General features: G+C 33.6%; 1 protein-coding gene across 1 annotated transcript; it reads right to left on the minus strand.

Annotated features, from left to right (window-relative positions):
• Nucleotides 1-13957: 13957 nt before the first annotated feature.
• On the minus strand, nucleotides 13958-24783 carry LOC116029312 (vicianin hydrolase-like). The gene is made up of 13 exons (XM_031271254.1): nucleotides 24606-24783; nucleotides 23853-23922; nucleotides 20314-20372; nucleotides 20042-20117; nucleotides 18763-18840; nucleotides 18162-18249; nucleotides 17278-17530; nucleotides 17058-17173; nucleotides 15659-15876; nucleotides 14807-14838; nucleotides 14606-14708; nucleotides 14372-14480; nucleotides 13958-14275 (listed from the first exon to the last, which is right to left on the minus strand). The coding sequence occupies exons 1-13, from the start codon at nucleotides 24777-24779 to the stop codon at nucleotides 14098-14100; spliced, it is 1554 nt and encodes a 517-aa protein (XP_031127114.1). The 5' UTR covers nucleotides 24780-24783; the 3' UTR covers nucleotides 13958-14097.
• Nucleotides 24784-25128: the final 345 nt, after the last annotated feature.

The following is a 25128-nucleotide window of genomic DNA, read 5'->3' on the forward strand; positions in this document are numbered from 1 at the left end:
CTAAAAAATATGTTAGATGCCCAAGATCTTTCATTTTAAATGTACCGGACAACATATTTTGAAGCTTAGTAATCAGCCCATTATCATTACCAGTGATGATAATATCATCAACATATACTAAGAGAAAGACCATACCAGTGGTTGTCTTGTGAAAGAAGAGTGAGGAATCATATTGACTCTGTGTGAAGGAAAAGGTGAGAAGAGTGTCGCGAAACTTCTCAAACCAGGCCCTAGGTGCCTGTTTTAAACCATACAAGGAACGTCTTAACTTGCAAACCTCATGTGGAGCTATCATTGGCATACCAGGTGGAAGCTTCATGTAGATCTCTTCCTTAAGATCCCCATTTAAGAAGGCATTTTTTACATCCATCTGATGTAAAACCCAAGATTGAGAGGAAGCAATAGCAAGTATGGTTCTCACTGTGGTCATCTTAGCAACTGGTGCAAATGTTTCTTCGTAGTCGAGACCATATTCTTGTTTATTCCCAAGGGAAAAAGACGTCCCACTTTAGGCCCCTTCGCGATCATTTTCCCGGACACTTGATCCTGCACAAAACAACCAGATTTTGAAAATTGAACGGTGCAGTTACTGTCAACTAATTGTCCGACAGATATAAGATTAGTAGACAACTTAGGAGACACAAAAACATTATTTAAAGAAGCTGAAATATCACCAACGGCTGTGATAGGTAAAGAATTTCCATCTGCTGTATGAATCTGAAGATCTCCACTATACTTTTGAACATTTTTTAAAGGCAAGGCAGTGTTGGTCATGTGATGGGAAGCACCAGAATCAAAATACCAAGGCTTAGAATCAGAAGTATTGTTACCTGAAAAACCAAAGGCTGATAGGGCATAAACTATCATTTGTTGGACCATTTCAGGGGTAATCGTAGACTGACCAGCATTGGAGACACTAGAGGGACCAACCGAGACATTGTAGGCAGTTTCATGTTTCTTCGGAGGCCGAATGGAACACTCTTTGATGATATGCCCTGCTTTCTTACAATAATTGCAGAATTTTTTAGTACAATTATTGGCAAAGTGACCAAAATTCTTGCAACTATAACACTGGACATTAGTCATATCTCTGCCTCCGTTAGATCTCCTTTGGGCAGCGTAGGCAACAGGAATTGGAGTAGAATTTTGAGCTTTCTGCTCCAAGACAGCCAGTGTAGTGAGCCGTTGTTCTTCCCTAAGAAGCTCTCATACACAAATATTCATTGAAGGAACTAACTGTCTATTCATCAGGTTAGACCTGATTGTTTCAAACTCCCCCCTTAACTTCATTAAAAACTGATCACGCTTGCTGGTTTCATGGATATTTTGTACAGCAACTAGTCCTTCAGAAGGAACATTTGCATACACTATATCAGTGTATTCAGTCCAAAGAGTTTCAAATGAAGAATAAAACTCTTGGATTGACATACTCCCTTGACTGAGTTGGCTCAACTCAAGCTCCAATTGAAACCTTCGTGCTGAGTTGCTTTGGTTGTAGACGTTCTTCAAGTAATCCCACATTCCTCTAGAGGTCTTATAAGGCTTGAGACTGAGAAGTATGGAGGGTTCCACACTTCCAAGAATCCAGGACATAATATGAGCATCCTTTACCTCCCATTTTGCATATGCAAAACTTATTGAAAGCAAAAGTAAACAACAAAAACAAAATGCATAAAAATGTAAGATAACCTCGGGTTGCCTCCCGAGAAGCGCTCCGTTTAACGTCCGTAGCCCGACGCAACTTTCAAGCCCTCATTCCAAATACTTGGACGGGGACAAGTCCTTTTGCCCCATCCACTCTTTCTTCGAGATATGCCCACAAATGTCGGGCATTGACAAACTCCTTTAATTCTATGCATAGCATACTCTCCTCCAATGGTTATCAACTATCCATGTCGTGAGTATGCTATTCTCTTCCAACTTACCTCTTTTTTCATTTTTCTTCTTTTCACCAAACTCCTTTTCATCATTTCTCACTTTCTCCTCAACTTCCTCCTCTACACTCTCTTCCCTTATTTCTTTCTTTTCCTCTTCTATGATTTTGCAATGAACTTCCTCAAACAACACATTCTTATTTTCAAATTTTCTTCTTCATTTTCTTTTTCTATAGTCACACTTTCCTTCTCCTCCTCTTTTTCACTACTTAACAACACATCCCTTAAATCTCCATCCGTTTCCTCCTTTTCTTCACCAAGCAAATCATGAATATATATAGCATCATCATCAACATTACAAAGCATATCATGCAATTCACCAACATGTTCATTTAACAAAGAATTATCATCAAAAGTAAATGACTCAAGGCCATCATTATCATTAGAATTGAAAGAATTAACACCATTAACATCACAAAAAATCATTTTCAAAAGCACTATCATGAATACCACAAGACACATTCTCACAAAATTTGAAGGATTAACGTCATGAGTTTCAAAAGAATCACTTTCACAATTATTGGAGGAATTAGCATGAAGATCATCATCACATTTAGCACTAAGATCCCATATATTCCCTAAAGATTGGGTATTCACATCAACATCCACAATAATTTCCCCACTAACAATATTGTCAATGACAAAATAGAGGTTTAACACAGAAAATTAGAGCCTTTGTAAAAACATCAGCTACTTGAAGATCAGTAGTAAGATGAGGTAGAGTGATAACACCTCGAGTAAACGCCTCCCGGATGTAATGACAGTCGACTTCAATGTGCTTTGTGCGTTCATGATACACTGGATTTGCAGCAATTTGAATAGCACTGGTATTATCACCATGAAGTGGAGTAGGATCACTTGAAGGAAATCCAAGTTCAGAAAGAAGACCACGTAACCACACAATCTCTGAACACGCAGCAGACATAGCTCTATACTTGGCCTCTGTAGAGGATTTAGAGACACTCTCTTGCTTCTTACACTTCCAAGAAATCAAGGCATCCCCAAGAAAAACGCACCATCCTGTGATAGATTTCCTAGTATCTGGACAGCCAGCCCAATCTGCATCACTATAAGCTGTCAAATGAAGAGCTGATTGTTTGGGAAAAAACAACCCACGAGTAGGTGACCCAATTAGATATCGAACTATGCGACGAACTGCCGCAAGATTGAGATGTCGAGGTGAGTGCATGAATTTACTGACGATATGAACAGCATAGGAGATATCGGGCCTTGTAATTGTTAGGTAGATAAGACTACCAACAAGTTGCCTATACAAAAAAGGATCGGGCAAAGGTTCGCCCTCATCTTTCCGGTATTTCACATTGACCTCCATTGGTGTATCAACAGCAGTAGCATCCTGTAAACTAGCCATCCGAATGAGATCTTGAATGTATTTATGTTGGTTTAGGAGGAAACCATGATCTTCATAGTGAACTTCCAGCCCTAAAAAATATGTTAGATGCCCAAGATCTTTCATTTTAAATGTACCGGACAACATATTTTGAAGCTTAGTAATCAGCCCATTATCATTACCAGTGATGATAATATCATCAACATATACTAAGAGAAAGACCATACCAGTGGTTGTCTTGTGAAAGAAGAGTGAGGAATCATATTGACTCTGTGTGAAGGAAAAGGTGAGAAGAGTGTCGCGAAACTTCTCAAACCAGGCCCTAGGTGCCTGTTTTAAACCATACAAGGAACGTCTTAACTTGCAAACCTCATGTGGAGCTATCATTGGCATACCAGGTGGAAGCTTCATGTAGATCTCTTCCTTAAGATCCCCATTTAAGAAGGCATTTTTTACATCCATCTGATGTAAAACCCAAGATTGAGAGGAAGCAATAGCAAGTATGGTTCTCACTGTGGTCATCTTAGCAACTGGTGCAAATGTTTCTTCGTAGTCGAGACCATATTCTTGTTTATTCCCAAGGGAAAAAGACGTCCCACTTTAGGCCCCTTCGCGATCATTTTCCCGGACACTTGATCCTGCACAAAACAACCAGATTTTGAAAATTGAACGGTGCAGTTACTGTCAACTAATTGTCCGACAGATATAAGATTAGTAGACAACTTAGGAGACACAAAAACATTATTTAAAGAAGCTGAAATATCACCAACGGCTGTGATAGGTAAAGAATTTCCATCTGCTGTATGAATCTGAAGATCTCCACTATACTTTTGAACATTTTTTAAAGGCAAGGCAGTGTTGGTCATGTGATGGGAAGCACCAGAATCAAAATACCAAGGCTTAGAATCAGAAGTATTGTTACCTGAAAAACCAAAGGCTGATAGGGCATAAACTATCATTTGTTGGACCATTTCAGGGGTAATCGTAGACTGACCAGCATTGGAGACACTAGAGGGACCAACCGAGACATTGTAGGCAGTTTCATGTTTCTTCGGAGGCCGAATGGAACACTCTTTGATGATATGCCCTGCTTTCTTACAATAATTGCAGAATTTTTTAGTACAATTATTGGCAAAGTGACCAAAATTCTTGCAACTATAACACTGGACATTAGTCATATCTCTGCCTCCGTTAGATCTCCTTTGGGCAGCGTAGGCAACAGGAATTGGAGTAGAATTTTGAGCTTTCTGCTCCAAGACAGCCAGTGTAGTGAGCCGTTGTTCTTCCCTAAGAAGCTCTCATACACAAATATTCATTGAAGGAACTAACTGTCTATTCATCAGGTTAGACCTGATTGTTTCAAACTCCCCCCTTAACTTCATTAAAAACTGATCACGCTTGCTGGTTTCATGGATATTTTGTACAGCAACTAGTCCTTCAGAAGGAACATTTGCATACACTATATCAGTGTATTCAGTCCAAAGAGTTTCAAATGAAGAATAAAACTCTTGGATTGACATACTCCCTTGACTGAGTTGGCTCAACTCAAGCTCCAATTGAAACCTTCGTGCTGAGTTGCTTTGGTTGTAGACGTTCTTCAAGTAATCCCACATTCCTCTAGAGGTCTTATAAGGCTTGAGACTGAGAAGTATGGAGGGTTCCACACTTCCAAGAATCCAGGACATAATATGAGCATCCTTTACCTCCCATTTTGCATATTTCTCCTTCTCCTTTTCTTTGTCAGGTGCAGAATCACTGATATGACTCCATAGTTCCTTTCCCTTGACAAAGAGCTCAAATGGGAATGCCCAGGCAGAATAATTTTTGCCATTAAATCGAACAAAAAAATTTTCTGATCTTTCCAAAGACATGATTTAATCAGAAAACAAGAATAGATCCAAGAAAACAGAACCAAGAACTAAGAGAATAGGTCCAAGAAACTATGATAGCAAGATACAAGTGATACAAGAACAAGAATACTATGATCTTGGAGCAAGACAAGGAACAAGACACAAAGATTATCTCAGGATTTTGGCTCTGATACCATGACAAAATAGAGGTTTAACACAGAAAATTAGAGGCTAGTATTTACTGACCAGAACTGAAAAATGATGGAAAACAGATGTTTCTGAGTTCTGAAATAACAAATCTGTGTTATATCTTCATTAGCTAGCTGATACATCTATATATACATGAGAAAATAGACAAGTTTCCTGAAATTCTTCACTATTTACTGCTGCCTAACATTTCTGCTACCTAACATTTCTGCTGCCTAACTTTGCTGCTGTTAACTTTACTGCCTAACTTTGCTACTGTTTATTTTACTGCTGCCTAACACATAATAATTATAATAATCTCAACAATCAGAAATATACTACACATTTTGCTGCTGCATTGACAGTCAATATCATCATCCCCACAAGTATAAGCACAAGGATCAACACAATCTACATACTTATCATCACAAAGATTAGAACTATCAACATCATCACAAGCCACACATAAATCATCACACACATCACAAGCATGATCTTCGCAAGATTTGGCACATATATCCTCAAAAGTAGTGACACAAGTAAGGTTAAGAATGTTACCACTTTTAAAACCGAAGGTGTCACCATTAGACTTCTCATCCTCCCACACTATCTCCACATCATCATCACTTTCCTCTTGTACTTGTGTTTCCAATGCCTTGGAGTTTTGAGCCACTTGTGTTTCCAAGTTTCTTAGTGAGGCACGACTATCTTGTCTTATGGTGGACATCTCTTGCCTCAAGTTTTGCTTCCACTCTTGCCTCATATTGGCCATGTCTTGACTTAGTTCACTAAACATTCTCACCATCTTGTCCTCCAAACTTTCTTTAGGAGCCTCATCTCTTGGTTGATTATTCCCTTGGTACATTGGCAGAGCGTAGTCATCATCCTCGTCATAGTGGGTAGATTGGTAAGATCTTGAATCGTAGCTTTGGTGAGATGCACTCCTCCTATACCCCCGGTATTCATAAGAATAGTCTTCTCGATCATGATAATCCTCCTCATAATCATCCCGACAATACCTAGGTGTCCGGTATTCCCTTGAATGATCATAAGAGGTGTCTCTCCTTAGTGGTTGTGTCCAACTTGAATGCTCATAATCGTGACCATGATAGGACTCTTGGTAACTCGCCGGTGGCTCATCATATGTGGTTCTTCTTTGAGGTGGTGGTGGAGCTCTCATTGAGTAGTGGTAATCACCATATTCTCTATCATCATATTGAGGTCTTGATGGTTGCCTTCTTGGTTGGTATTCCTCTTGTGAAGATCCATATGTCCTTGAGTAAGGTTCTTCATAGTCCTCATAATCTCTATAACCATAGGGGTTAGAAACTTGAGCATTATAGCCTCCCCTTGGTTGCCTATATTCTCCTTGGTCCTCATAATAATCATCTTGTTGATATCTTGCTTGAGAATACATTATAGAGGATCAACCTATCAACACAAAGACAAGAGAGTGTTTTGCAACTAGAAGTAGTTGCAAGTGAGAGTAGTAGCAATTGAAATGACAAAAAGATTAAAATGTAAACAAAGTAGATTGCAAAAATAGAAAGTAAATGGGGGGGTGGGGGGTGGGGTTAGACTCTCTAACTTGAACACTTGCTCATGTCAATCCAAAGGCACTTACTACTCAAAAACCGATGCCATCCCGGGCAACGGCGCCATTTGATGGATGTAGTTTTCGCGGTGGATGGAAAGGAGTAGGTGTTAAAACGGGAAGAAGTTCCCGAGTATCGTTCTCAAAGGATGGCAAGGAGGGAATTTGAGCGGTAGGGAGATTAAGCACAAGAGTGTTTAGTGTTTGAAAGCTAACCCAAGCATAGTAAGAAATGTGCATGAAACATAATGAAAATAAGGAACAAACAATGGAAACAATCAATTGGAAAGGAGGATTTGGATTTTGCAACTCATATAGGTATCCTTGATTTCCTAAGATATTAGGCTAGCAACACTTAGATTATGAAAATGAGACAAGGTCACCAACACCACCGTCACTCTCGTGGCCAATGGACTCACTCCTTAGACCGTAATGTCATCCTTGTGATCACTAGGCTAGGAGAGGCATTTTGTCAAACACGTTATGTGCCTCTTATCTTCCACTTCTCCCTTTTCTCAAAGGTGAGAGAGAAATGTGCTAGGCTAGGCTAAGGAGTAACTCTACTCTAGTAGATGAGACTCCTTCTCCAAACACCTCTCATATAGGTTGATCACCCCTACACAAGAGTCAAAGTGGATCACCACTCACACAATCAAACTCATAATCAAGCAATTGCAACCTAATTGATCCATTCAAAGCTCAAGAACATCCATACAACATTGCTCAATGCAAATCCACACTTGGAATTGAAATAGCAAACTGCAAAAGTAATGACAAGAAATTAAAATGAAGACTTAGCTAGGGATTTGAACTTTGAACTTGAACTTGAATGTTGATCTCAATCTTGCAACAATGAAATTATTCTCTAATTCTAATCTAAACCTAAGAATTGCAATGTGGAGTGAATTGGGAATGTGGAGTGAATTGGGGGAGATCTCTCTAGGCTAATCCTAGAGAGAGAAATATTCTAAACTGATCTAAAATTGAAATGTGAAGGATCCGGAATGAAGAAACAGCAGAAAACTTCGCTTTTTATCTACAAAATCGCGTCGAACCCGCGCTGCCCGACCCGCTGGACGCGGGCCGGACGCGCGTCCAGCCGAGTGCGCGCTACGGCGCGCGACCGGACGCGAGGCGTCCGCCCCGCGTCCGAATTCTCGGCCGCAGTACTTTTTCGGCCCTCTGATGGACGGTCCACCCCGGCGTCCATCAGAGACCTCTCTGAAGTTTGCTCTGATTTTCGAACTTCTGCGGGCATTTTTGCGGACGCCGACCTGGACGCGCGTCCAGAGAGCGTCCAAGGCCTACTTTGCCTTCCAACTTCGGTTTTTGAATTCTTCTCCGAAATATCGCCATTTCCTGTCTTTAAACACTTCTTTTTACCTACAAAACAATCGGTAAAGTGTGGAACGGGTACTAAGACAATATAAAGCATTCTAATTCAATTTAAGACTAAAACATTCATAAAAGCCTTAACTTGTATACTAAACGATCCACAAATAACCTTATAAAAGTGGTATCTTTTGCACTTATCAAACTTTCCACACTTTAAACCTTGCTTGTTCTCAAGCAAGCTATCCTTGAACAAGCAACACATAAGTGCAAAGGATGGCACAAACTTTGATATGCAAGAAAGCTTAAGACAAGAGAATGATGCACACATTTGAAATTGCTAAAAATATTACCACGGAAGAAATATTATATTTCTCAATGAAGTTAATTATATTAATTATAATTACCAAATATTGTGGCAATTACCACAACAATTTAATTAATTATATTAATTAAAATATTTTTTCTCTTCTAATATTAAAATATATTAACATAAATATAATTACCATAATAATTAATGAAATTGATACAATTTTGAAATATATTACCTTAATAATTACACGAAAGAAGTGAAAAATTACCAGAGTAATTACTATTAATAAATATTAGGAAATCAAATTAAAAAGTAATTATATATTAAAGTAAATATAATTAATTTTGTGCCAATAATATTATACCTTAAATATAAAAATATATATGTATTTAGATTACCGTAATAATTACACTGAAAAAGGTGAAGAGAATTACAATAAATAATTATTAGGCAATAATATTAATAATTAATTATTATGGCATGTATGATTTATTTTGTACTAATAATATATAATAAATAATATAATATTATTAAATCAAAATAATTAAAAATAATGTGTCCACCGTACAAAAGATTTTATAATTGACTTAATAATTAACTATTAATTTTATTGCCTAATACAAATTGTCAATTATTAAACATTATTTATGGTAATTATTGTATGCCATGTAATACTAAAATTATTAAGTATGATTTTTATAATTAAGGTACAATATTATTAAATCAAAATTATTAAAAATAATGTGTCCATAGTATAAAATAAATTATACTTGTCTTAATAATTAATTATTAATATAATTGCCTAATATAAATTTACAATTATTAAAGCTTTGTAGAAGAAAAACATAGAAACTTGAATGGCTGAACCTCGAAGTTAACATACTGACTATGAGTTAAATAAAATACTACAAAATTATCAAAATCACCGTCGTCATCATCCTCAATCGCATCTTTACGCTCTTCCATAAAAACTAAACCATAGGGTTCTATTATCGAGCCTCTTTCTCCTCATTTTCTTTTTACTGAAGCAGAGCCTCCTTAAGTATTTTCGAGCTCATACCAAACGATATAAGCTGCAAAAAAATATTGAAGTAGAAGGAAATATAGTTAGAAAAAGGTAGAAAATTTATACGAAAAGAAAGCAAAGAGATGAGACTGAGTGCTCTGCATTGTCTTCTGCTATTGTTGGTGAGATTTGGGAGCTTTTGATCGTTTGATTGATGATGCAACGAAAATAGAATCCATTCCAGAAAGGCGGCTTTGGTTCATCAACCTAGTGATGTAGAAAAAATGATGGGGAAGATACGGGGTGGAGAAGCCCTACTGATGTGGAGAAGGAAACGATGGGAGAGGCAAGGGAGAAATTGGTTGAGGTGTGTCAAATGTATTTTTTTATTTATTTTAAAAGGATTATAAATTTGTATTTATAGGTGAAAAAGACTCATTCAAAAGGAAAGTATAATAATTTTCATATAGATATTTAAATATTAACTATATACATAAATATATACTTACGTTACAGTTTTCCTAATGTATATCTATACTATATTGTATATAAAAGTAATATCCTCCTCCAAAATTTTCCTGCCCAAACGTATGGGGCATTTTAGTCATATGGTAATTATTATGATAGAATAATATTAATTATAATTAGTTATAATTCGTTATTAGTAATTATGGTAAATATTATGATAGAATTTATTATTATGATGAAGATAGAATGATAGAATAAGAATAATATTAATTATAATTTGTAATAAATCGTTATTAGTGATATGGTAATTATTATGATAAAATTTATTTTTATTATGATATATAATATTAATAATATTAATTATAATTGGTTATAATTCGTTATTAGTAATATGGTAACGGTAATTCGTATAGAAACAAAACTACTACACACGTGTATATGCTCCAGTTTGTGAAAGAACCACTGTGGGAGTATTGAAGGATGCATATGTCCCTACACATATTTATGACAGAGAAGATTATGATTTCTTTGAAGAGGTTATTAATTGCTTACTTACGTTGTTTTGTTTTGTTTTTTTTTTTTTTGTAAACTTTTTGAGATATTTGACTTTTTCTACTTTTCACGACTCTCTTGATGGATAGGTGCCTGGACTTCCTATTGGAATTTGGACTCTAACACGAAATGTGATTCAAATAATGAGGGATCTGTTACTGGATTTGTTTAGTCATCGTTTTTATTTAATCTGCATTTGTAAAGTCTCAATAATAATTTTGTTTTGATTATGCCAATTTTTATGTAATATTTTACATTATGTTATTGGAATAAAAATGGGTAATATTTACGTGCAATACTTATTTACGTGCAATAAAATGGGTAATATTTATATATACATGAAGATTGTCTTCAAAAAAAAAAAGTTTACACGAAGATCACATTCATAAAGTCATCATCTATTAGTAGAAAATTAAATCAAGAATATGAGATATTATTGGAATTGAAAATTAAATCAAGAATTTACAAATGTAGTTCCGATTTAGCTAATTTATAAATTTTCTACACGGTAATACCTAATTAATATTAGGTAATAACATAGCAATTAAGTGCCTGAGATATATCAATATCTATTCTTTTATTTGTTTACAAAATAATTTGTATTAAATTAGTTTGTTAATTAAATTGTTACAAGTATTACCATATTACTTTTATTTTATACACGTTGATACCTAATAATTATTTTGTAATACCATACGTAAGATTACCATACATAATTGTACATGGTAATATTTATATATACACGAATATCAACATGCATAAAATTATCATCTATTAGTAGACAATTAAATAAATAATATGAGATATTATTGGAATTGAAATAGCTAGCTAGCAGTTTTCTACGTGTAATAATTGTAATATCTATTAATTATATTGGGTATGAACATACTATGGAATTTACTTCAAATTAATTATAATTGGTAAAAAATGTTAATACAAGCAACTTTGAAATAGCTATGGGGATGAAAACGTGATATTGTATTGAATTCACAATCAATCAATTACAGAGTCTGGGAGAAAATATATATACATAGCAGAACTACAGAGACAGTAGGATACTAAGTCATAACACGACTCGAATATGTAGAGTCCTAACACTCCCCCTCAAGCACAGGGTAGACTAGCAACCTGTAGCTTGTCTCTAAGGAAAACAAACTGAGGTCCAGGAAGAGCTTTGGTGAAGATGTCCGCTAGTTGATCCTTAGTTGAAATAAAATTCACTTGAATGTCCCCTGCAGCAACTTTGTCTCGAACAAAGTGGTAATCAATCTCCACATGCTTTGTACGAGCATGAAAATAGGATTGACACACATGTAGGTGGCCTCAAGGTTATCACACCACAATTTAGGAACAGAAAGATCTGTAATACGAAGTTAACGCAGAAGGGAAACCACCCATGTAACCTCAGCACACACATCCGCAAGTGCCTTGTACTCAGCTTCAGTAGAAGACCGGGCAACCGTTCTCTGTTTCTTGCAGACCCAAGAAACAAGTTTGGACCCAAGAAACACAGCAAACCCACTTGTTAGACTTACGATCCTCAGGACAACTAGCCCAGTCTGAATCAGAAAACGCATGCAACTCCCTAGAATGTGAAGACCGAATACGGATCCCAAAGGAGAGAGTACCTTTAACATATCGCAAGACCCGCTTCAGCTGCTCCCAGTGCTGGACCGTGGGTGCATGCATATGCTGACAAAGCAGATTGACCGCAAAGGATAGATCAAACCGTGTGATAGTGAGATATTACAAAGCCCTAGTGAGACTCATGTACATGGTAGGATCATCATAGGGATCTTAGGTGACCTAGGCAGTCGTCTAGCCGACCAGGCGCCTAGACCACCATTTAAGGTGATACGATAGGCGGTCGATCGGCGCCTAGCACCTAGGCGGGATTTTTGCAACATTGGTATATATATATATATAAATTTTTTTCAATTTTTTTTTATTACAATTGTTGGCCCCAAATTCTTTTTTGAAAAAATTATATAGATATATAATATGAGATTATTATGGGTAAATTATTGTATGGACCATGAATATAAGGTACATTTTTAATATACTAAAAGTACATTATTTGTATACTGAATGTACATTATTTGAAAGTATATATATATAATAATATACTTTTAGTATTCAAATAATGTACTTTACGTGCATAAATAATGTACTTTCACCATCAGACATCTAGTAATTATTAATTACAGTAAAACTTATTAACTTAATTGTACATATTATTTAATTTATTTCACAATTATTATTTATTAGTATGGCTTATTGCTTAATAATTTTAAATATTGAATAATATATTCAAGAGTTTGTTTCTTGATAAATTATTTATTGATAAAATATTCTAAATAATTTTTTTTTCTAGAATTCTATAATTATGTTTAATTTTCTAAAAAAATATTCATTTGTGTTTGAGAAGCATTAAAAGAAAATAAGAATTGAGCAACTTACTCAATCACAAAAGGGAGTGCTTGAAAAAATTTATTACAAAAAAATATCAAATAGATGAGCAAAAGGATGATACCAATGAAAATTTGTTAGATGCTAATAATTAATCTTCATAAAAAAGTTCAAGGTGATTGTGAGACTTGAAAAAATTTAAATGATAGTGTGTACAACAATGATAAGTATCACTGTGACGATGAAAATGATATAGGAATGTTGATGGTTGTTTAGATGATGTTGGTTACGAACAATGATAAACCGAATGATTCGTTTTTATTTGACATATATGATCTAAGAAATTAGTATGCCCTTTGATAGGGAATATACCCCGGTTGTACCTTCCCTATACGTCCATGTACCCGTTTGTGTAGTCGGGTTGTGGTCAAACAATTCGGGTCAAAATAAGCATGTCAACGTCTAGGCCTATATAAAGGGCATTTGACCCTTTGGTTAAGGACTTTTTCTCTCTTCACTCTCTCTCTCAAGAAGCCATGCTCTCTCCCCTCTCTAGGTTGTTCAAGGTTACTTATTAAAAGAGATGAATTGAGAGTTGATGGAGGATCTTTTCTCATATTGTTCATACACATTATAAACATAGATGAATTTACGCTATCACCCTTATTCTAGATTAATAAATATTCCTATGAAAAGGGGCCTAAATTCAAATATCGCACATTGACCTCTATTTTCATTGGGACGGCCCCATTACTAGCTATAACTTTTGGCATAGTAATAAATTTTTGATCCTAGCATCTTATGACCCATATTAGTTTATCTTCTCCTTTTATTTATTTATTTTTCCTATGTAGTATCTATGCATGTCCCCACTAGAATTCGAACTTATGACCTCCTATTTAAGAGAGTCACAAATGTGTCATTGAACTACAAGTTACTTGTGGTGATGAGGATAACGATAGTTGTGGACAAGGATGATTATATATATATTACTCATAAATCAAGCATTTATTACAGCAACACACTGGTGAACCCCTTGTGAGGAAGGGGTAATATTATTATTGGGGAGTTGAAACTTGAAAGTAGGTGGCCCGGTACTTGCTTATTTGGTGGATGATTTGAGGAGGAAGTTCTGGAACCAATAAGCAGATTTCTTGTGGTATCTTTTGAGATTATTGTAGTCAACGTACGTGATCCCAAATCGAACAGTGTGCCCAGCGTCCCACTCGTAAGAATCAAGGAAGGACCACACGAAATGCCCCTTCACATTTGCTCCCTCCCTGCACCAATCATTTTCAATCAATTAATTTCTTCAACTACTTTTTTTTTTTTTTTAATTGAAGATCGAGGTAGCTAGGTCAATTCAAACAGCTTACGTGATGGCCTTTTGTAGGAACCATAAGTGACCCTCGTAGTATTTTATCCTTATAGTGTCTTTCAGGGCTTCCTCCACCGACAGTGTGTTGTTGTTTGCCTCGGCCACACCTGCACACAACGATTAAAAGATATGTTCCGTCACAATTTTAAAAAATTTTGAACAGATGAATAAAATATCGGTTGATATTAAAAGTGTTTGAAAAAAAAATGTTGTTGAGAGTTGGATATTTTACCATTTTCAGTGATATAAATGGGTGGGTTCTTGTATTTATTCTTGAGGTAGAGCATGAGCAATCGGATGCCTTTGGGATAAATGTATAGCCAGTTCAATGGGGTCTGCATACACACAGAATGGATTAATGTAGCATATATAAATTGAAGTGTGTTAATGACTATATATTATTATATATTATGGAGAGATGGAGATTACGTACAGGTGTGCCGAGTGGTACGCCATCCTTGTCAGCTGAATCATAACGAAGAGATCAGACAAAAGTGATTAATTATTAAAACAAGACAAGTAATGTTAGCTACAACAACGTTCCAATAGTCCAATACTACGGCGATATGTTTTTTTAGGAAAATGATATATGTACTTCAACGGAGTAAAACTCCCGTCACATATCTAAATTTTATTGGAAGAATATGAAAATAAAATAATAAAAATTGTGGCCCACATGTTTTTGAACGAATCAAAAGGTGACATATAAGCCGGGAGTAGAAAATAGAGTGTAATGTGAGAGTGCATATAGTATTACTCTCATGTTTTTATTCAGAGTAAAATTATTTTTTTAGTCCTAGCTTTATTAGGAGTTGGATATTTTTAGTTCCATCATAAAAAGTTTTTGTCACATTTTGCCCACTCTTATTCTGACAGTGTCACTTTTAATCTTTCGCCCGATTTTTGGTTTGTTGTGACCATTAAAAAGAAAGGCATTTCTGTCATTTCATGTTGTGGGGCAAAATGTGACAACTTTTTATGATGGACTAAAAGTGTCCAATTCTTAATAAGACTATGACTAAAAAAAAAGGAATTAACTCTTTTATTTATTTAATAAACATTAAAATGATGAATTCTACTACATATATACATATATTCTCAATTCTTACTCTCTCAGTTTTACTCAGTGATGTTGTAGACATTGATACAGTTTCTCTCAGTTTTACTCAGTGATGTTGTAGACATTGATACAGTTTGGACTACAGAGAGTATTTTCCTAATATGAGGTTGGTTAATATTGTCACTAATTAATTGAATTTGTTTAATGATAATAATGTGTACTTACGAGTGAGATCGAGATGATTGTCTGTTGTGTAGCTGAGATTAACTGCGTTGAATGACAACGTAGGAGCTGCGTAATATGTAGTGTAATAGTTCATCCCTAAGAAATCGATTGAGCCTTTCACCAGCTTTATTTGCTCTGGGGTAAACTTTGGAAGCCGTCGCCCCACCAAAGCTCTCATGCTAGCTGGGTACTCACCAAACGTAATGGGATCCAAAAACCTAATACACATCCACCAAAAAGAAAGTCAAAAACAAATTATATTACACAAATTTTGTACAATATATTAAAAGGTAATATCTATTCGATCCTGTGACCTTCACTCAAAGAGAGTTACAGAAATACTAATTGGGCACAATGTGCTTGGCTTGTGACATTTTTTAATTTTATCTTTTTACATACTATTGTACTTTTTGGACTCAGAATTTAATTTAGACCTTTTTTGACACCTATTAAACTATTACTTTATTTACAAGATTCAAACTCAACATGTCCTTAGAGCATCCTTATCAATGGAGATCATTCACGGTTTTTTAAGAGTTATTGTAAGTGTGATTAGGAAAGAGAAAATGGGGATAGATGGAAAAAAAAAAAACAAAACAAAATTGATTTAAAAAAAATATATATATAAACAAAGGACTCTGTCAGGCGCGCTTGCAGCGCGCCTGACGCGCCCAGCGGGTGCGTGCAGTGCACGCGCACAGCAGAGAGTTAAATTTAAAAAAAAATAAAATTTACTGTTCCAATATGTGGTGTTTGCAGAAGCTCCATTTTTTTCTCTCACCTCCCCTCTCTCCCCTCTACCTCACCATTCATTGTACTATGATCCCCTCATGATTCATTGATGAGGGTGCTCTTAGCTTGGAACATTAGTCAACTCTGATGTACAATGATAATATTTTAAACTAAATTTGATCAATAAAAATAAGTATACTAAAAGATAATTTTGACTGCATGCTTAGTCCTGCAATAGATTGATTTAGAGTTAACTCCATTTTTTGTCCTAGATTTGTATGTGACAATCTATTTTTAGTCCCTTTTTATTATCATTTGGTCCTAGTATTATCGTGGCATGACCACTTTTAGTCCTCCAGCAATAAAATCGTTGAAATATCGTTAAATACAAAGACAATTCAATCTTTCTTATACAAAGTATGTTGAACCGCTATAGTTTTTATGTTTATTTTTTTGAAAACATTCATAATTGAATACCGAAATGTCATTGTATTTAACGATATTTAACTAATTTGTTGATAAATGACCAAAAATAGTCATGCCACAATAATACTATGACCAAAAGTGGATGTTCTAACTTCTAATAAAAAAGGACAAAAAGTGGATTGTCACCTATCAATCTAGGACAAAAAATGGAATTAACTTATTGATTTAATATTTATCTTACCATCCTAAATAGAAATCAAGAGCCCTAAAAGGAGCCTTGAGGCCTTCAGCTGTCTTGGTCTTAGGCACAAACCAGTGGGTCACAAGTGTCACTCCAATCTGCCCCTTTTGTGACTCCTGAACAACACCAAATAATTAAATATTAAATAAGCAAATTAGGTTAAATCACCTAGCTATCATATATATATGCACCTAATAATATATTTAATGTAATGGGTGACCTGATATTTATCTCTGTAAACTTTAACAGCAGCAGCATGAGCAAGAAGCAAGTTGTGAGCCACAATATAGGGCTCCGTGGCGGAGTTTCCCTTGGTACAGTTACCCACATAGGGAGAACATCTTCCCGGTGCAAAGGTTCCGGTGCTGTATCCGTTCATACTAAAGGACAATGGTTCGTTTAAGGTGATCCAGAATTTCACGCGATCACCGAATAACTTGAAGCAGAGATCTGTGTAGTCTCTAAAATCATCCCTGATAGGTCCATTTCCAAATGTATATGTTTAGTTTATCATAATATATCAATTAATTAACTCTTGAATTGCATTTTTATATAATTAAGGGGAAAGGTACAAATAAGCCATCGAACTATTTGGGAATTAGCAATTAAGCCATCGAACTCAAATAAACTCCAAATAAGCCACTGAACTCAGAAAAACAAAGCAATTAAGCCACTAAATCGGAAAGAAATAACAATTAACATTTTTTACAGGTCATTTGCCTATTCCGACCACCAGCGACGACTTTTCCTGCGACCGTCGCCGCCGTAAGTTTTCGCCAGTCACCGGAAAAGTCGTTGCCAGTCACTTGAATAGACAAATGGCCTGTTAAAAATGTTAATTGTTATTTTTTTTCGGTTTAGTGGCGTAATTGCTTAGTTTTCCTGAGTTCAGTGACTTATTTGAAGCTTATTTGAGTTCGATGGCTTAATTGTTAAGTTTTTCTAAGTTCAGTGGCTAATTTGGAGCTTATTCGAGTTCGATGGCTTAGTTGCTAATTCCCAAATAGTTCAATGACTTATTTGTACCTTTTCCCTATAATTAATTATATGCAAAAGGTGATTTCTTGTGTATGTATATATGGGTTTATAATAAACTAAACTTACACTATTTTAGGGCTTAGAAATCCTTCATATTCATCCTCCAGCGCTTGGGGAGGGTCCCAGTGGAAAAGAGTGACAAATGGCTTCATACCTACATACAAACAAAAAGATGTATGTATATATAAGATGCAGATCAGAGTGTATATATGTTTCTTTTTCCCATCAATTTTAATTTGTCAAGCTCCATCCCCAGATTTTTCTTATGCTGGCTGTGTTATCGCGAGATGTTGTTCTCTTATTAGACACTTTGAATTAGTGTCTTTTCGGTTTATCTATGGATTAGCGAATTTGTTAGTTCATTCTCTTGCTCATGCGACAAGTTCGATCTCAGTCTGGTTCGTTAGTTTGGAAATTTTCCATTCCTTTTTTATTGAACATTTATTTCATGCTTCTTAATATATGAGTTGGTTTTTTTCTTTAAAAAAAAAAATCTATTCCCTCTTTTGATTTCACAACCATAATGCACACATTTACTTTTTAAATATTATTTTAATTGCATTTGGTCCACTACTTTTATTTTTCACATTTGATCTTTGGCCAAATATTTTTGTGTATATATATATATATGATCATGAAACATCAAAGAAGTAAATGTATATATTACCTTGTGCTACTATCTCATTGAAGACATTGTTGTAGAATTCAACGCCTTTTTGGTTAATTCCTCCGCTAATCTTCCCACCTACAAGTGTACAAAATATAAATCCATAAAAGTAAAATTCGATCAATAAGGGTTCTTAATTAAACTTTAGAGTAATTAACATGGCCCACAAGAAGCGAATTATTGAAATCTTTCGCTCCGGAGGCCCTCACACCCCAACCTGATAATAAAATTGTGGATGTGACAATTTGTTAGAGTAATTACCCTACTCCCTACACTTAGATGTGGCAATGCAATTTTATTGTCAACTTTAAATGTATACTAAATGCAATTATAAAAGTATTATTTTTTAATTAAGATTTATTGGTTACAAATATATAAATTTTTACAAGTTATTATAACATTTATGATCAAATCTTTTATTGTTTCAAAAAAAGATTATAATTAATAATTTAATATCAGTATGGCAACCAAAATATTTAAATACAATCCATAATAAATTGTTATGACAAGGAGTTGACTTATATACCTGTCATTGTAATATTGTATACAAACTATGGGGTATATTAATAAAAGAAAAGATATCTATACACATGCACGTCAGACATGTACATTAAATATAAGGCCACGGTTCAAATTTTGCTTTTGCCTTCCTTCTACGTTATGCCTAAATTGATAAGATAAGTGTAAAATAATTTTTTTAAGTTTTTAAAAAGTGTAATTAAATATTTAAATTACATAAAAGTTTAAACTCAAAAAAGTTGAATTTTACGCTTCGGTCATTAAATTAAGTACTAATAAAATAAAAGAAAAAAGGGTCAAAGGTGCATTTAAACTTTTCACGAAATAGCACTAAAACTCCTTGAACATTAAAAAGATGCAATTAATTATTTGAACTTGTGAAAATCATTTAAATAAGTCATGTTTACCGGTAACCAATAGGTTACTTGTAAAATTACAATGACATAGCATGCAGGCCGCTATTGACCACCGCTGATGCCGTTGTCGAAAATAAAATTGACAGTCAGTCACCTTCTCCATCGACGCCTTCTTCTTCAATGGCAATGGTGACCGACAACCGTTTTTTGATTGCCGGATCTTTAATGACCGATTATTTCAAGTAGATAATCGACTATTTGGTTTAGATGCATAAAAATGACAAGTTTAAGTATATGATGATTGCATATTTTTAAATTTTAGGGATTTAACTATTCTTTGTAAAATTCAAGGGTTTATTTTTTTTTTTTCAAAATAAAATAACAATGTGAGTGCAAATTCTTACGTGGTAAAATCCGAGACCATGAGATGGACAATCTGAAAGCATCCATTCCAACTTCTTTAAGCTGACGTATATCATCCTGTTAATATATATTATGAAAAAACTATCATTATTTCAGAAAAATTAATTAAAATAAAGAATAAAATATTTTAGCATTATTCAATCTGGGAGATATTAATTAATTAATTAATTAATACACTGTAGTAGTAGTAGTAATAATAATAATAATAATAATAATAATAATAATAATTATTATTATTATTATTATTATTTACCTTATAACGATGGTAGAAGTCATCAGCAACATCTCCAGTAGATTTGTCCCAAATTTTTTCTGAAAAATTCTCAATTTTAAAAATGTTCAGTTTAAGATTCTAGAACAAATTAATAATTTAAAGAGCTTTGATATCCAAATTAGTCATAAACTAATACTACATTTCTTACTAAAATCACTTCCCGATTGTCATTATTCTTTTAGATTTTTTGTTAATTTTTTATTATGTATCCTTTATTTTTTAAAACATTAAGAACTGATTTTAATAAGAGAGTAATTTTTCCACAGGCATAAGCACAATACCTTAATTTTGTTAATATACAAAATAATAATATACATATACTATATTATTATAAATTAAAGCTGTATCCTTAAGGACCTTAACAAGTGGATCGGATCAAGAATGCTGATATATGCTGTCCCCAACTCCTCATAACTCTAATAATAATAATAATAATAATAATAATAATAATAATAAACTTGTACCATTGGTCATGTGGAATGACTTAATGAAAAATTATATAAGGATTTTTATGAAGTAAATTTCTCACCACATGTCGTGATATCATTGATATAAGAGAAAGAGAATAGTAAAAGTTATAGGCCATCATTTTTTTTTTTTTCCGAATGAATGAGAGCACGCCAGGTAAGCATACAAAATTTTACTATGGACCATTGTCCATACATGTAGCATCGTGATTTGTGAACCATGGTATGAACTCTTTTTTAGTTTCATTTTCTGCACACACTTGCTTTATTATTATAGTAACGTTGAAGTATCATTTTAATTACACTTCATGCATATGCTATCTAGTTTCACTTTATACACACGATAAGTTCATTATAACAACACTAAAATATCATTTTAATTATAAAACTCATTCATTTGAATATATATATATATATATATATATATATATATATATATGGATTTCTATTCAAATGTGGCCGCGCCTTTCCGTGCAGTTGGTGCGGTTTACACCACTCAATGTTAAGAAATGCACCACTCAATGTTAAAAAACACACCACAATGAAAATGCATAAAAACACCTCATAAATCCCCTTGTTTCTAATTGTGCATTTCTGAACACTGCGTGGTGTATTCTTTTTATACCTAGTAGTGTATTTTGTGTGGTGCATTTCTTAACATTGAGTGGTGTAAATCGCACCGACCGCACGAGAAGACGCGGCTACCCCTAAACTCTACTATATATATATATATATATATATATTGTATGAGCTCTATTATTCAATTCCATTTTATACATACAATAGGTTAATTATAACAACACTAAGATATTATTTTAATTCTATTATGTTACATGTTCATTTGACAATATACATGTGTAATTTGTATGTGCCTACTCTTTTATTTCATTTTATATACATAATAAGTTCATTATAACAATACTAAAGTATTATTTTAATTTTACTATAAGTTCATGTGACAATATACATATTTGTGCATGGTGTATCGATCACCATGGTCCACTGCATGCGCAAGCAGGGAGTAAAAATTAGAGTAAAATTTTACAACTTGTGTACTATATTACTCATGACTAAAAATTAACATTGTTGGTCAACTTCAAATCTTTAATCCTACCTGTAAATACTAATTAAAAAATTCAAATAAAAAAAAAACATAAAACTGTGAAAGAGGATTTTTTTTTTTAAATAATTGTTATGTTCTAGTTTATATGTCCTATTTATAATTTATTAATCAAATTAATTTCTTTTTTTACTTATTTTCTTTAATAAATTGTTATAATTTTTAAATTTAAGATTTTGTATTTAATAAAATTTTAATATAGTTTATATATATGTTTAGTAACTAATATTAAATTAAAAATTATAAAAAGTAAATTATTAATAACTTGATGAATCAAGTTTTCTACTTAAATAAATCTTATAATTTGAAGCGGAGAATAATCTGTACGCTTTCGTTGTATAAAACTATCTTGTCATATCATCCATGTCATATTGTCAAAGTGATGGACATTACACATATAATAAATAACATATCTACGAAATTGTACTAGCTAAGGGAGTTCGTGGCAGGACTAGAGGAAGATTCCAGTGACCTAGCAATATAGGTATTATTTCTAATCTTTTATCTATTTTAATAATTATTCAATTATAATTTGTGATTTATTTTCTGAATGATATGTTTATATTGGGATTTTAGTAATGGCTATAGGGAGAACTTTAAGAAAAAAAGTAATGGACATTACACCAGATATAATAAACAACATATCTACCACATTGTACCTAGCCTCTATATATATATATATATATATATACACGGTGTACGTCAAAACAGTAAGAAAAAGACCAACAAAAACTAAAAATTAAAGTTACTATCTCTAACTTAATATATTATAATATAACTATACTTACTATTTACATCAAATAAAGTAATTTCTTTTGCTTACACAGTACATTTTTTTAATCGTACCAAACTCTAAAAATTAATATTGGTATATTTTCAACTCAATGTGAAAAAAATATATATTATATTTAAATAATTGAACATATAGAAGACATACAGCTAGACAAATTATATATTGTGCGGACCATGATCCGCAAAGTGTGTATAGACTTAACAAAAAATATATTTTTATTTTTTAATATACTAAAAATATATTATTAGTGTACACATTATACAAAATAATATACTTTCTTTAAAGATAATGTACATTTTTAATATATTAAAAGTACATTATTTGTATACTGAATGTACATTATTTAATAATATTGTTCACACAACTGTCTAGAGCAATAATGATTGCACTAGCTAGATTTTTGTCTTGATGACTTTATAAATGCAACTTGAAGTATTTGCATTAAACATAGATCCAATTTAGGTGGCTAGTCCCTTTAAGATATTTCCCCACTAGATTTTTTTAAGAGTGGCACCGATCAAGATTCTTCTTGAAAATGTGATTTTTGTCCCTTTTGATTATGATTTTGGGGTCATTAATTAATAAATTAATAGTTACAATAATTTAGCACCGATTTAGTTTTATGAATAACAATATTATCCACCCCATCAACATTTCAGAACTGAAGTTGACCACTTGTATTTTATTAAGGAAAATGTTGGCTAAACTTTTATTGAATATATAAAGCTTTAATTACGTGTTTTGATTTTATTAGAGTGAAAATATAAGATATAAAAATCGTTATTCATATTTTTTTTTTTGTCAATTAAAATAAGTTACATTAACGTGCTAATAGTAAAAAAAAAACGAATTTGAAAGCAATCCCAGTTAAATTAATTAGGTTCTTATGCTGTTGACTTAGTAATTACTACGCTGTTTGTCAGCTCTTCCCACCTACAACTACAGAACGAAGCTAATTAGTTTTACGGTGTCTTATGATATTTTGTCTTATCTTAATAAATATAATATAGAAAATAATATCTCTCCCCCAACATAAATACAATAATGTCCTTTGGACACGTACAGTATGGTAGTTTTGCTCTAATTTTATATAAAAATGTTGGAATGTAGAAAGTTGAGAAAGCTAAGGAAGAAGGACCTGGGTGTTGGTGAGTATATGTATCCCAGATACTAGGTCCCTTGCCATCTTCCAGTGCTCCTCCTTCAATCTGAACACTCAATCATGCATAATAGTCAGAGAGATCAAACAAACCAATTCAAGCTAAGTATATAAATTTGTAGTAGTCATAAGAAAACAAAATCCAACAGTTTTGTAATGAAACATGCATTTATGGAGGCCAAAATTAAACCACCTCATACTTCCTCCAAAGGTTGAATCATCCCAACCCCAAAAGCCCTCCACATCCCCGTTCGACAGAACATTTGGGAGTATATAAATCACAATAACTCAGTGGCCCAGCAAACATGATCAAATGTGGGTTAGCACAAGGGATCTGTCCACTTTGTATTGGCTATAATCCCCACACTACTGTGGAGTTTTGAAACTTGGCCGTCTCCCTCAAATACTATCTATTGAACCAATAAGTTAAACCCGTACAGGCAAAATCACCCCATCCTTCCCCCAAAGGTTGTATCCCCAACGCCAAAAGCTATCTACACCCCAGTTCGACAGAACATTTAGGAGTATGTAAATCACAGTAACTCAGTGGCTTAGCAAACAAGATCAAATGTCAGTTCATACAAGGGATTTGTCCACTTTGGGTATAATCCCCACACTGCTATCGAGTTTTGAAACTTGACATTTTCCCCAAATACTATTTACTAAACCAATGAATTAAACCCATACAGACAAAACCACCCATTGTAGATGTGTGTATGTGTAAATGTAGACCTGATAGGCTGCAGATGAAGCTCCAAAAACGAAATCAGATGGGTAAGCAGTCCTGTTAAATGGAGCTACATAGTGATGGCTAGGCACAGCCTGAGCGTTGCTTGAACTAAACAAAAGAGAAAGAAGAAGAAGAGCATAAAGCTGGAATAGGGCAAAGGGCATTGTGGTAGCCATTGCTACTTTTAGGCTGATGAAAAATTGAAACCAACATCACTACTATTTATAGCTCTCAAGTCCAACTAGAGGCTTGAAAATATTTGGGTTTATCTAGCCATGTGCAAACAATTTTAACACGTACCAACTATTAAACGAAGCATGCAATAAATTATCTATTATATTACATTATCGTGCATAAAAATATATATTTTATAAAAATAACGAGTAATACGTGTATTTAATTATTTACACACTTGAAAAATATTATAAATGTATTGTCGACACTTTTTTTTTCTTTACAGAAAAACGATACTTTTACAGTTTTACCTATGGTATTCTAATATTTTTCGGAATTTGTGTGGTCGTA

This window comes from Ipomoea triloba, chromosome 9, assembly GCF_003576645.1.
Source record: "Ipomoea triloba cultivar NCNSP0323 chromosome 9, ASM357664v1".
Taxonomy (NCBI): Eukaryota; Viridiplantae; Streptophyta; class Magnoliopsida; order Solanales; family Convolvulaceae; genus Ipomoea; species Ipomoea triloba.